The 13,944-nt window shown below is 57.5% G+C and overlaps 3 protein-coding genes across 3 annotated transcripts; 1 reads left to right on the forward strand and 2 right to left on the reverse strand.

The window, feature by feature from the left end:
* Positions 1-520: 520 nt before the first annotated feature.
* Positions 521-2,306, reverse strand: BXZ73DRAFT_104854 (uncharacterized protein; the record flags this gene model as incomplete). The annotated part of the gene is made up of 5 exons (XM_048016039.1): positions 521-555; positions 613-1,132; positions 1,193-1,552; positions 1,611-1,981; positions 2,177-2,306. The coding sequence occupies 5 exons, from the start codon at positions 2,304-2,306 to the stop codon at positions 521-523; spliced, it is 1,416 nt and encodes a 471-aa protein (XP_047874259.1).
* Positions 2,307-7,183: 4,877 nt separating this feature from the next.
* BXZ73DRAFT_104856 (P-loop containing nucleoside triphosphate hydrolase protein) lies at positions 7,184-9,824 on the reverse strand (the record flags this gene model as incomplete). Its single annotated transcript, XM_048016040.1, has 6 exons — positions 7,184-7,495; positions 7,557-8,221; positions 8,273-8,654; positions 8,728-9,414; positions 9,479-9,565; positions 9,618-9,824. 6 exons carry the CDS (start codon positions 9,822-9,824, stop codon positions 7,184-7,186), a joined length of 2,340 nt encoding a protein of 779 aa, XP_047874260.1.
* A 467-nt stretch (positions 9,825-10,291) lies between these two features.
* Positions 10,292-13,944, forward strand: BXZ73DRAFT_92038 (uncharacterized protein; the record flags this gene model as incomplete). Its single annotated transcript, XM_048026218.1, has 8 exons — positions 10,292-10,459; positions 10,607-10,858; positions 10,880-11,146; positions 11,195-11,464; positions 11,700-11,719; positions 11,880-13,232; positions 13,287-13,386; positions 13,444-13,944. 8 exons carry the CDS (start codon positions 10,292-10,294, stop codon positions 13,942-13,944), a joined length of 2,931 nt encoding a protein of 976 aa, XP_047874261.1.

The following is a 13,944-nucleotide window of genomic DNA, read 5'->3' on the forward strand; positions in this document are numbered from 1 at the left end:
CCTCTCCGTCCCGCCCTTGTGTGTGTAACTCCTCCGCGTGGCGTGCCGGAGAATCCTACGGCTTGAAGAGAACGTCTTGTCTTTGCTGGCGGGGGGCAAGGGGGGGGGGCGCACGCTGGCGACATGGGAGACGGAAATGCAGCAGGGAAAGAGACAGACAAGAGGACAACCGGTCGAACACAGTCGCGCGTACATCCGAGATCCCTTTCCCGCGTTTTTCGGGACCGGGCGTCTAATCATCCGCTTCGAACTCTCTTTCATCTATATACGATCCACCCTGCTATTTGCAACGAGAGGCACATGAAAAAGGTTGGTTCATATCATAAGTACTGGTAGCGAAGTCGCTCGTAAAGAAGGTAAGTCTCCACTGGTTTGAATTGGGACATTGAATGTTGCCGAACGCGAGAGTGAGACTACATAGGCAACCCAAGCACCTATGTATGTCAGCAACGCACCGACACAAGCACTATCCTGCTCACATAGTCCAGATATACGACGCTAAAATATGCATGGGGAGCAGCTACCACTCGTAGCGACACTTGTCCGAGTAGAACCCTGCGAACACAGCTGATCAGTGACACCGCAAACGAGTACAGTCCGAAGCAAACTCACCATCGAGCCCCTTCTCAGGATCAAAGTCCGCACGTTTGATCATGTCCCGCGCCCGCTCGCCGTCCTCCCGCCAAATCTCGACCGGCCTCCGCGCCGCCCCTTTGCCCTCGACCCACCACCACCGCTTGTCGCGCGGGATCTCTGCCCAGAGCTCCCTTATCCTCCGCATCGGCGCGTTGAGGAACTCGCTGTCCGGTCCCCACAGCCGCCCGATTTCGTCCTCGCGCTCGAGCTCCGCTATGAACTCCGGCGGAGGCTCCAGCAGCTCCGCGCGCCCCGCACGCGTGTGGATGCCCATCCGTGCGGGCCAGCAGGAGAAGAGCGCGAGGACGCGGAGCGACGGGACGGCCTCGGCGAGTTGCAAGGGGAGCGGGCGGAGCGCCTCGACGCGGCGGACCTCCGCGGCGCAGATGCTGTCGACTTGGGTCATGTTTGCGACGAAGAAGCCCTCGCGGGTGGGCGGGAATTCGAGGGAGAGGTGGACGATCGAGGTGGATCGGAGGGCGGCGATAAGCGGATCCTACGTTCGCGGGATAATCCTGGGTGAGGAAGTTGTGCGGAGGACGGGAGGAGGACGCACCACGTATTCGCGCACGTTGCATTCGCCATCCGCGACGACGATCGAGAGAGAGCGGAGCTGCGGCGCCGCACTGCGCAGGGTGTCCCACATTCGGCTCGCATCGGCGAGAAAGCATTTCGTATGGAGCTCGAGGAGGGTGGGGCGGAAGGTCGCGAGGACCTGGAGGAAGTTTTCGAAGTCGGCTCCCCCGGGGATCGGGGTTTCGCCCCCGAACGATAAGCAGGAGACCGGCTTCATGTGCTGGACGGTGTCTTCCGCGATGGTGATGTGCCTCGGAAGCTCGAGCTCTTTCAGTCGGGCTGGCCATCGGTCCTCCGCCGACATAGAGAACGTAGCGGGGGGATTATCCCGGAAAAGAGCCTGAGTGACAGTGTTTCGATGTTGGGACAAAGCGTGACGATGTATGCAGGGACTGGACCCGGGAGGGAGGAGAGGGTAAGGTGATGAATTGAGGAAGAGAAAAATTGTGGGAAGGACGCATCGACGGCGCAGTGGGGAGGTAGTTGAGTGCAATGTCCAGAGTGCGTATGCCCGGGGCGGAGGAGAGGCCCGCGAAGAGAGCGGGAAGGTCGACAATGTCCTCCTCATAATAGGTATCGTCGAAATCCAGTGCCAAAGAGGTGAGCTTCCGGCTTGACAACAGCTTCGGCAAAGCGGAGACCGTTTCCGGGCCACTTTGTTGGAAACTGACATGCTCGAGGTGGTGCATCGCGCCGATCGCTTTGATGACAAGCCCGTCCTCGTCGATGAGGAAATCGAAATTCTCAAGGATGATGGTGCGGAGGTTAACTGCCGACGAAGGAGTTTATAAAGAGGAGGAAGATCGACTTCCTCTACTAGGCCAAGGGTGAAATGGCGGAGATGTTGAACGCGGGTACTTGAGACATTGGTTCGGGTGCGCGCATGTATCGCGACAGGCCGAGGGATTCGGAGCCGTCTCTCATCTGCATCGAATTGCCTACCCAAGAAGATATCGGCGAAGACGCGAGAGATGCGAGTCTGTAGGCGCGTTTGGAGGTTGAAGCTGTGGCCAGCGCGCCTTGGAATTCAGGAAGGAGAAAATCGCGATTAGGACGTCGTCGTTGAGTGAGAGGAGGCCTGAGGGGTAGTTCATCTTGAGAGAGTTTAGAGGAACGCCCGGAGCCTCGAGAGCAAATAAAGAACCGTACCTTGTTGGATGTCTGTATGTATTGGATGAGAGAGTCCGAGGCTGGGAGTCATCGAGCAAGCCTCAGGCGAATCGTCGGGGTGAGATCCTGGAGACTTGGCTGTCGTGCCTGACAGCCTGGTTTAAAACCGCCTATACTCAAGAAGGAAAGAAGAGAACGACACGCGCCCGCTCCGTGCCCGGTGCGCGTACAAGAACCTTTGGCCGTACTGCAACGCGAGGCGGCGCTTGGTGGGCGACGCCCATGCGCCGACCCAGACATACACCGCGCGTGGGTACGGCGGCGTCTGCGCTTGCGTCGAACATAAACTCGTCGTCGGAAGAGAGCAAGAGGCTGAGAGGCACAAAGCGCCACCTCGGCGTGCAAGCAGAGGCTGAATGTTGAGGCGGCAAATATGTAAGCGACTCATCAGGGCAGGCGTCACCGACAGCTCGCCTGCCTTCGGATCTTTCCTTCTTCTACCTCAGTTTTACCTCAGCTTCGTCTTCACCACACTCTCTGGAATCTATGACCTTGCTCTGTGGGACCCATCCGTGCTTCACTGAGAAATTCAAACCCCACGCCGTGCAACACCCCCGCGCGGGCTTGCCTTCCGGCTTGCTCACAGTCTCAAACACCGATCCGGCACGTTCCAACGTATCACTTGGACGAGCTCTGGAATTAGGAGATGGAAGCCGTCGCTTGTGTCGCTTCACCGGCGATGGGTACGCCCATAGGAGCGAACATTGCTGTCCCCCCGGGTGCGTGTGCTTGTCCTGCTCTCCTCATACGTAATACGTCTCATGTATCCAAGAAAAAACGGCGCGCATCCGCACTGTTTCTTTCTGAACACATCCGCGCCGTTACTCCCCGTCTGTGGAACCACTGTGTCGCCGCACCGGACAGCAACGGGTGGTGGGAGAGTGAAAGTTGAGATTGGTGACGCTACGGGAAGCACGGAAGGCGGTGGACCAAGTGGAGGAGGGCTGTGGTACGTACTCTATCACGTTGTGTTATGGACCGACTCCCAAGCACGTCCCTTGCGCTCCGCGACCTCGGTGAGGCCCGCCGTCGTTCATGCCAACACGTCCCCCGAACGCAAGACTCGCTCCCCACCACCCCACCGCGACCATGCAGCTCCTTTGTCCCGGCAATGACACTCCCTTCGCAATATTCTCCCGACTGCAGGCCACCGATGCCCTCGCGATATAGTGCGCTTCCCGTCCCTTGTATCGCCTTGTCATTTCTCAAGTCTGGATGTCCTGGTCCAGGAGGGGCGGCGCGAAGAGGGGCCACGACTCGTAACTTCCATTTCACGCTACAACTACCCCATTCGAGCCTCAAGTATGCGCTCCTCGGGTTCGTCAGCCCACATAACGTCGCCGACATACTGGGCGCTTTCGCTGGCCGCAGTTTTGGCCCGGCACTGCTCGTGCTCCCCCGCGCGTACGGGAAGCAGCGCCTCCCGCGCGTCACTGAGGTGCAGAACCGGTTGCCCCTTGAGCAGAAGACGTTCTACTTGCTGGACGGGCGCGAGCAGGAAGCACGCGATGGCGCCAGCTTGAGCGGCTCCGTGAGGGGCGTGCGGTCGGTACGGGTGACGTCGGGAGGGGTGCGGACGCGGCAAACCAATGGGTGAGCGAACACAGAGCAAGTTCCTGGACAAGGCCCTTGAGCGGTGGCGACGCGAGACGGGCACGGCGACGCTCGCGCGCCGAGCGTTGGGTGAGTCTCTCTGCGCGTCGCTTTTGATTCCCAGCATCTGAGCGTGGTGCCCTCAGACGGCGGATAGTATCCTCGCAGGGAATATTGAATTTCTTCGACGTGCAGAAGATGGAGCTATAGTGCTGGCTGCGGTACGCCTCAGCCTCCGTCACCTCTATTTTGTGACCCACGGCTGACATGCGCGCATTGGCTTCCACAGCATGGTCTGTGATGTGTAGGCGAACGTTACAGCTGACGTGACTCCGCCTGAATGGGGCGGCGAAGAGAGTAGCTCAAGGAGTACTAGGCCTGGATGGCGTCCTCTACAGCGTAGCAGCGTCAATTCGCTCGCGCACAAGCGTATGTCGTTGCGCGAGCACTTTGCTTAGCTCCGGGAGCGAGATGTCCTAATGTACTTGTAGTTCAGTGTTCCTAATAAACAATTCTGTCTGTTTCTCTGCAATGTGTGCTCTATTGGCGTGAATCGCACCATCGACGGTACAGTCCATCTGGGACAGCGCCGGTCCACCGCGCGACTATTCCGATATCCTTGGATATTATAACACCTCGCAATTTCCTCATATACCACCTGCTGCTCAGGTTTGGAACGCGCAGATATAGCTGACCGCGGCTCCTAAAAGCTTTCCGCGCGTGCATCCGCGATTCTGCACCTGTCCTCTGCACCGCGCATACACAACAGTTAACGATCCCCGCGTATGGGCATGAAATGCGTTGCGGAAGGAACTGCTTGCATTCTGCTGCCACGCGAACGCGTCTTCAACTATCACATGCAAGCGTCGACCTGCGAAGTTTCATTATTGTACGGTGGTCAGCGGGGGCGTAGAGAAACGGGCCCACAGTGAGTACTGGTGCGATCTGAGTCACGACGCCGTCGACTCGCCCCATCAGGAGGGGATTTCTGCAAGCAGACATCACAGGTTGAGTTTGTGCGACACCCGAACTTGAAAAGGCGTTCTGTGTTACGAGATCGGCGCATGTAAGATTCTCGTGGAAACAACGATTCGCAATAGATTCAATTGATGACGTAGGTCTACGAAAGGGACCGAGGGCGGGTAGATGAGGCAAGCGAAGTTGTGGAGGACGGTAATTGCGGGAGATAAGGTGATGATGAAGCGGTGACTCTCCAGGTTCCTCGCCATGCGAGGGCTGCCACACGTCACGGTCAAGAGGACGGGTGAAGTATTACACCCACAGACCGCGCTGTGGAAGCCGACGCGCGCATGTCAGCCGTGGATGACAAGATAGAGGTGACAGAGAGGCGTACCGCAGCCAGCACTATAGCTCCAGCCTCTGCGCGTCGAAGGAAGTCAATATTCCCTGCGAGGAGACGACCCACCGTCCGAGGGTACCGAGCGCAGATGCTGGGGATCAAAAGCGGCGCGCGGAGAGACGACCCGACGCTCGGCGCGCTCACGTCGCCGTGCCCGTCTCGCACCGCTCAAGGGCCTTGTCCAGGAACTTGCTCCGCGTTCTTGCGTTCGCTCGCCCATCGGTTTGCCGCGCCCGCGCCCCTCCCGACGTCGCCCGCGACCGCCCGCACCTCACAAAGCCGCTCAAGCTGGCGACGTCGTGTGCCTCCTGCTCGCGCCCGTCCAGAAAGTAGAACGTCTTCTGCTTGAGGAGCGACTGGTTCTGCACCTCCGTGACGCGCGGGAGACGCACTATATCGCGAGGTCATCGGCGGCCTGCAGTCGAGGGGATATTGCGAAGAGAGCGTCTTCGTCGAGACAAAGGGGGTGCATCATGGTCCCGGTCAGGTGATGGGGAGTGAGTCTTGCGTTCGAGGGGACGTGTTCGCGTGAACGATGACAGTGCGCACTGGGGTTTCAGAGCGCAAGGGACGTGCTTGGGAGTCGGTCCAGAACACGACGTGATAGCGTACGTACCACGGCCTTCCATGCAGCCACAACCCGCCGCTTTCCGTGCTTTCTGCAGTGTCACCAATCCCCATCTCCCACTACCCGTTGCTGCCCGGTGGGGCGACGCATGGTTCCGCAGACGGGGATTAGTGGTGCAGATGTTTGGAGGACATTCAGAGACGAACAGTGCGGATGTACTGGGGCGTATCAAGTATGAGGAGAGGACACAACGAACCAGGGAAAGCACACGTACCGGAGTGAACAGTGATTTTCGCTCCTATGAGCGCACCCATAGGCGGCACGAGAAACGGTCGCCCTCTCCTAAGGCCAGAGCTGAATACGTTGATGCATTGGAACATGCTGGATCGCGGCTTGGGACTGTCAGCACGCCAGCGCGGGAGTGTTACGCGGCGTGCCGTATTGTGAAGGGTTGAATTTCTTGGTGAAGCATGAATGGATTCGGCAGAGCAAGGTCATAGATTCCAGAGAGAGGCGAAGCGGAGGTAAAACTGAGGTAAGAAGAGAAGGGGAGATCCAAAGGCAGGGTACACTGCGTTCGCGTGGAGTAGCAGTCGATGGGAATAAGGTTCGAGCTCCGACCGGGAACACGCGAGGTACTCGGCGCTACATTGGACTCACCTCGACGCGACAAGCTTGTTCGATAGGCTCGATCATCCAGCCGTTCTCGTCGTCACCTCCTCTAACGGCTGGTCAAACTCGTAGGGGAGCCCCGCAGGAGACCCATAAAAGGCAATCACGTGATGTGCATGCCCTCCTCTCGCTCCACTCCCCCGCCCAAACGGGCTCGTTGGGGTACGCCGCCCTCCCCAGGCCCCACGCGCGAGCTCGCGCGCGAGCTCCAGGGTGCGCGCGCGCGCGCGCGACCGGGCGCGCTGCGTGACGGGCGCGTTTCGCCGTGACCCATGGCACGTCCGCCGTGCCTGCACGCGCGACGCTCGACTCGCTCGACTCGCTCTCCCAGGCGGCGGGTCCCGCAGACGTCGCTATACTACAACACTGAAACGACTGAGAGTATGGTATTCATTCTGTTAAGGTGCAATGTACAATGATCAAGGTACTCTATGGACTGCGTAGGTCACGACGCGGGCGGAGTCAGCGGGTACGTGAGTTCGAGTAAGAACCGGAGGCGGATGGCTGAGATATCGGGGTCAATGGTGGACGAGACATGGGCTTGGTTGCTCCCAAATGAGGGAGGTACGGATGGAAACGTCGGGTGGGTGTAAGAGGAACGGAGCTCCCTAGCGCCGGCCGAGTCGCACCGTGGTGGGAGGTTTGCTGATGGTGATGCAGCTGCTCCCGAGATGTTGAGACCGTGTGAGGAGGGAGAAGAGAGCTTCCATATGGGTGGTGAGTGGGGTGTTGTACCCGCGAAATGGGAGGCCACCGAACACCGGACAACCCGGGAGAAGTTGATGTGAGGTAAGAGAGATGGCGGCGACGCTGGGATAGAGCTGTGGAGACTTGACGAGAACCGTCACCAGACGGTACGGGTCGTGATGGACGGTGTATCCCGATGTCATACTCGTGGGGATCGGAGTATGCTTGCATGGCTGAGCGTGGGATAGGAGACTCAGTCTGGGGAATCCAGACGACGATGTTGAGGGCAGCTACTAGAGCAGTCGGATCCAACGGTGCCTGTGGGACTTGAGCGGCAAGGTCGATTGGTGGCGGTTGAGGACTGGATATTGTCGGTAGGGGAGGAACAGTGCCTATCGGCAAACTGAACGTCACAATAGAACACATGCCCGGCGAGCCTGGAACCTGAGACATCGAGGGCTCATGTTCTGTCTTGACACTGAAGCTGTGGTAGTGGGGATTGAACGCCAGTGGAGCGTCAGTCGGCGCAGTCTTGGACGCAGTTGCTGGTGCTGGCTTGGCTTTGCGAGGGACACGCTTCGTGCTCATCTTCGGGGTGCCACTGTCCGGCGCCTTGACGATCCCGACGTCCTTCAAGACGTGCATGAGCTCATCACCATACCGGTCCCAGAAAGCCCACTTCTCCTGAAGGTTAACAGAGACGAGTTTGATGGACAAGCTGTCATGAGAGACGAGGAGGTCGATGAGGCTGTCGCTCAGGATGGCTTCGGCAGAGTAAGTGCGACGCGGTGTTTCACGACTGTGAACCATCACGCGCCACGTGGTAAGCTTGCTCTCGAGGTCACGGTTAGGGCGGGTCTTCTTTGGCAGTCGGGGCTTGCTCTCGTTCTTCAGAGGCGATGGGCGAGCTGGACCGAGTAGTGAGATGTCACATAGATCACAGCAGGGGACGATGGGCCCTGTGCGCACATCAGTATTCTGGTGCCTCTGAGCGAATTTATGAAGCGTACGCTGTTCCGTTGCGCTCTCGAAGATCTTCTGGCAAACCTGGCGCCGACAAGTGACACTTTGTATGAAGGCGAGGAGTCCTTCGTCTTCGCTGTCGGGGTCGAAGCGTGGCTGCAGACCGGTTGGCACGGCATCTTCCTCTGATGGGCCTCCTCGGTTAACGCCGTGATCAAGAGCGTACTGTTGAACCTCTTTGGGATCCCGCTTGCCCTTAGGGGTTGCGGAAACGAGGTCGACACCGTAGCAGTGTCTCTCCACGAGCATGTAAGCGACTCCAGTAAGCCCGGGTGCTCGCGCTACTCGCCCGGCACGCTGAAGGAAGTTCGAGAGCTTCTTGGGCATTTTCAGTTGAACCACGACTGCGACACGTGGGTTATTGCTGCCCTGGAAGAGCACATACGTTATGTGAGCTGCACCGTACCACCAACAGTGGCGATGCCACCCTGCCAAAACTCACCATCCCAGCAGCCTCGGTACACACCATGACGCGGATATGTCCTTCGCGGAATAGAGGCATCGCGGCGGCACGGTATTCCTGAGACAATTGCGCATTGAATGGCCGAACACATTCCAGCAGGGCAGGATTGATGTCCATGTCGAGAGCGGCGACCTCGATGGGGTTCCCGAGAAGAGTGCGCAGTCGGTTGTTGAGATAGTCTACCACCTCGGTACCGAGGTCAACATCATCGGCAAAGACCTGCGTGATAGGGATATCCAGGGGGGAGGTTATAGTGGAGGGTATGACAAAGTCGATGTCGGCCAATGTACTGAGAGGGTGCACTAACGCCCGAACAACGAACGAGACATTGGGTCGATCGTTCCCCTTGTTGATCCAGAGAGACGCCCGGCCAGCTTGCGCGAATAGCAGGGAGTCCCGGATAGCACGCTTTACACGTGGAGTGATTGTCGCAGACACGACAATGAACGGGGTTCTGGGTGGTAGGAACGCGCGGACCTTCCCAAGTGTGCCGTACTTCTTGCGGAAGTCAGCGCCCCAGTGTGCGATACAATGACCTTCGTCAATGAACACTGACACAACGCTTTGGGTAAAGCCGGGTTTGCGTAGGATGCGGTCGACAAACGTGGTTGACTGGAGCATCTCGGGGGAGATGAGAAGGATTTGGTGCTTCAGAGCCAAGATATCCTGATTTACAGAAAGGCAAGTGTCAAAAAAGGCGCTACATGTTATGAGTGGGGCGGAAACGTACATTAACAACTTCATTGGAGCACACATAACCGTTCTTGCTGTTGAGAGCCACTGCGGAGAGGCCGAAGTCGGTTTTGAACGTCTTCACCTGGATATAAAACCCTATCAGACACTGTAGACGAAGTGAAGGGGAGACGTACGAGCTCATCTTCAAGAGTTAGTAAGGGGCAAACCATCAACGTGACTCTGCGAGAACACGAAGGCCACACGTGCGGCCCAGCAGCGAGAGCGGTTTTTCCGGCACCAGTGGGAGCTTGCACGATCATGTCGACACCCTCGAGTTGTGCCTTGACTGCTGCTAGCTGAAAATCCTTCGGGTCATTGGACCAGCGGAACCGATCGCGCATGAGCTGGGATAGCTCAGCCAACTTCTCGGCCGATAGCAGGTCTCGAGGTATGAATCCCACCGAACTTGTTCCAGCTGACGAGACCTTGCTGCACTTTCTAGATGAGGAAGACTTGTGACGGGATCTTCGATCGCGGGCCATGGATGCAGTTGACAGTGGTAATAGCAGGGGATCGATGAGATGTTAACGCTTCGTGTTTGCGCGACAGGGCACCGATAGGCGCTTATGGTGCTTATGCGTACTCCGCAACGTCCTCCCCGAGCCCTGCGAGAAGATGCCATACAATTGTACGTAGAATAAAGACCAACCATGCATATATGCAGGAGATATTGACGAACGAGCAATAGTCAGCCAGCTAGCAAATCTGATATCGGCGAATGCACGTACCTCGTTGATATCTGTGCCGACGACCCGAAATAGTGCCACACACACTGCACCTCTACGACCTGGGTCCCCAAGTGCTGGTAATGCAGAACAGGACACAGCAAACATTGAGTACGATCGCACCTCAAATACAATTTGGGACCCCTTACCAGGACAGCCAGCTCCGTCGCAGAAGCCTCTCAAATATCCCGGCATGCAGGGCCCGTGGCTCGCCATGGCCCATCCTCACGTTCCAACCCAACATACACCAGGTTCGTATGGTTACAGGTTGTCGAAAATATCGCTGACCGGACGTCCTATATGTAGCCGATGCTGATGATCCAGACGACAACCCACACCGTCGTCAGGGCCGAAGTATTGCTGCTTCCTACGCTTTCCGAAGAGCGGTGTGGGATGAGCAACTGGAGCGCAACGAAGAAGCGGAGGAGTCGCTCCGGCTCGCAGATGCTGTGCGCAAGAGAAACTGCATCAGAGCAGTGCTGGCGATACTCGCAACTGAACAGCTTACCTGGGGCGCCATGGTTGAATGGATCTCAACCGACAAAGCCTTTCGATCTGATCGTTGGTTTGGCTTCTTCAAGAAACCTGACGACGTGACTCGTGTCTTGGATCTGTGGGCACACCAGTCAACAACAGTCGGGAAGATGACTGTCCGCGACTGGGCGCTGCAGATCGTTTCGCGGACGGTTGCAAAAGAGGCGGAAGCAGTAACGAAGAGCAACTTACTTCAGACCAGCACAAAGCCCATCACAGATGATCTTGTTCTTTCCTTTGACCTGTGCGCCATCCACCAATCCATCTTCAAGATGTGCCCCACCACAACGACCGTTTTGACACATTTTGCGTCGACTCCTCGCCAGCGGGAGGTCATAGCATCGAGACGGGACCCTGATGCAAGCGATGAGGATAAGGATAGGGCCGAGAAGCGGAAAGAGGCAGTATGTATCAGCTTACCTTCGGCGGACTCTGCTCACGTGTTGACCTAGCGGATCGGAGCGTCCATGACAGATCTGCTAGGCGAACGAAGTCAGAGAAACAGTCTAGGACGACACATGCTTGGTCTCTATCTCTACGCCTCCGGGGTCGGTCGCCAGCCTATCTCTGTCCTCGCCACACTGGGGATATGCAGCACCTACGCCGCAATCGTAGGCAGTGGAACAACGCACTATGACCTTGACGATGCTCCGCAAGGACCTGGTAACCACACAAGCAGCGCTGCTCCCGGCACCGCCAACACGGCGCTCAACGGTGCGAGCGTAGTCGGGCCCAACGGCGCAGGCAGAGCTCCTGACAACTCCTGTGCAGCTCCTCAAGAAACTCAGACAGATACCAGCGCAGACGAGTTCGATCACGAGACACAAGACGAGCCAAGTGCAGACTGCGACTTCGAACTGGAGTCCGAAGACGAGTCTGACGACGAGACACCCGCGCGAGTCATCCCCGGACCTCTAACTCGAACACACTGTGAGAAAGAGCAAGACTTACCACCAGTACATCCTCCGGCCGTTCGAGTTTCGACACCCCACGATGAAAATGAGGACAGAATGGAGCTTGATGAGGACGATGGAGGAGGAGCAAACAGGTGAGCCCACAGGCGGCAGGAGTCAGGAGCGAAGCGAGATTGCTGACACGCGCGACCAGTGCGGCAGCCAAGACGCCCACTTCCACCAGCTGGCGCCATATGGGTATTCTCCGACGCATCTCGTTCTCCTGTCGTTCAAAAGCTCGGGACCTCGCTCAAACCACCCTCGTCGGCTATGTCTACGACAACATCAACATCGTTTTCAAGATTGCAGAGCAGATCCTCGGCCGCAAAGATGCTCTCGAGAGTGGCACTTGTGCAACTATCTTCCCCCTCCACGACGCCGCCCCCGAACACATGCAAACCGCTGACCTCCTTGCCTCTATCAAAGCCGCAAAACCTCTCGAGATCGACGATATAGAACTCACACCTGAAGAACGAAAACTGCTCGATGACAGTCTCATCCACACCATCCTCCGCGTTATTGTCCACAGCTCTCCCGCATTCGAGAAGTTCCGCAAGTTCGTGAACCGCACTCTTCCATCCACAGACCTCAAGATCTCCCTACACCGGACTCCCATTCACACGCTGCCTACAATGAATATCGATGAGTCCAGTGTTACCGGTAATGCCGACGTCCTTGATGCGATATTCCGCGAACTGCAGCTCCACCGCGACCACCCCCAGTTCGCCAGCCTTGTCCGACTCGTGTTCGGCGACCAGCTCTCTGTCGCCCGCATCCGCACCCTCATCGCCCACCGCGCTGGCCATGACCAACTGGCACTAGCACACGCGTACATCGCTCTCGGACCCGGCCTCTTTCACCATCAGGCAGCACTCACGCACGGGATCATGGAGACCCATTTCGGCGAGCCCAACTCGTCCGACGGACAAGGAAGCATGAATGCGGCAAGTCTTTCGTTCTGGAACCATGTATTACATCGCAAGTCCATCTCTTTGTCCAACCTCCCACCATACCGCACCTGTCGTGACCTCGTCTTCATCTCCCTCACTGCCTGTGTTCTTGCATGTCTGAAGATCGTCGCTAACGCCACATCTATCGAAGAGTACGCCGCGACAGTGACGTTTGAAGAACTTCGTGGTCACGCTCTCAAGATCCACCAGCAGTTCAACAACACCGACATTGTGTACGGCCTACGTGCAGAGCGCAAAAAGGAGCTCAATGAGCGCGTCGACCAGCACCAGGACGAACGCGAAGCCGCGGGGCTAGGCGACAAGGTTGAAAAACCACCATTCGACCCTCTAGAAGGCGGCGAGATCTCGAGCGGGGACATGCTCACCGAGAACGCCCGCCTCTTCCTCCGCGACGCGCTTCTCATGCGAGAGTTCAACGACGCTATCAAGGGGGGTTACTCTGGCCGCATCATCCGCCTTCTCAAGACACTCACCTTTGTTTATCGTGGCCTTGGTCGCACAAAGTATGCTCATGAGACTATGCACCTCGTGCATTCACTCACCAATGTCTGGCCCGGGCCGTTGCGGTGAGTTTATCACTTCCCCTATCGTCACCGCCTTCTCATCTTCGGCTTGCACAGCGATATCGTCATCAAGAACTGGCTTGTCAACCCCACCGGACGGGAGAACTCATGGGTGCCTGTCGACCTGTTGCAGGAGCACAACAATATGTGGATCAAGGTACGCATCATATCCATTCATCGGGCACCGATCATGGCCGTCCTCATATCAGCTCAGAGTGTATACAAGGCGCACGGAAGTAATGCGTCGTGGCCGTGGCTTGCAATGATCTCCCCATGCATCTCCACCCTCCGACACGTCACTACGCAAATGACATCTCTCTTCGGGGGTAATACCGGCACGAAGCACTCCAGCCCAGGTCGATCTCATGACCTTACAGCCCTGATAGCATCAATGGATGCTCACAGGATCTTCCACCTCGAGAAGGGGAGGGTTCTGCGAGGCATGAAGAAGCCCGTGACACCCAACGCTCTCGATGCCGGGGTGAACACGACTCCCGGGCCGCTCCGCGACTTCAATGCCAAGTTCACTCGCCTCCAAATGCGTCTACAGAGAACCCCGCTCCTGGATCTGAAGACTGCTGAAGTGCTCCCTTCCGAGAACGGCAACGCTGATGACGAGCTTGCTGCTGCGCAGGTACAAGTGGGTATTTTTGTTCTCCCTCGTCCCGAGATCTACCAATATTCACTCACACAATCAGGTCGTCGACGAAGTTGA

The sequence above is a fragment of the Epithele typhae genome (assembly GCF_022376455.1).
Source record: "Epithele typhae strain CBS 203.58 chromosome Unknown BXZ73scaffold_57, whole genome shotgun sequence".
Lineage (NCBI taxonomy): Eukaryota > Fungi > Basidiomycota > Agaricomycetes > Polyporales > Epitheliaceae > Epithele > Epithele typhae.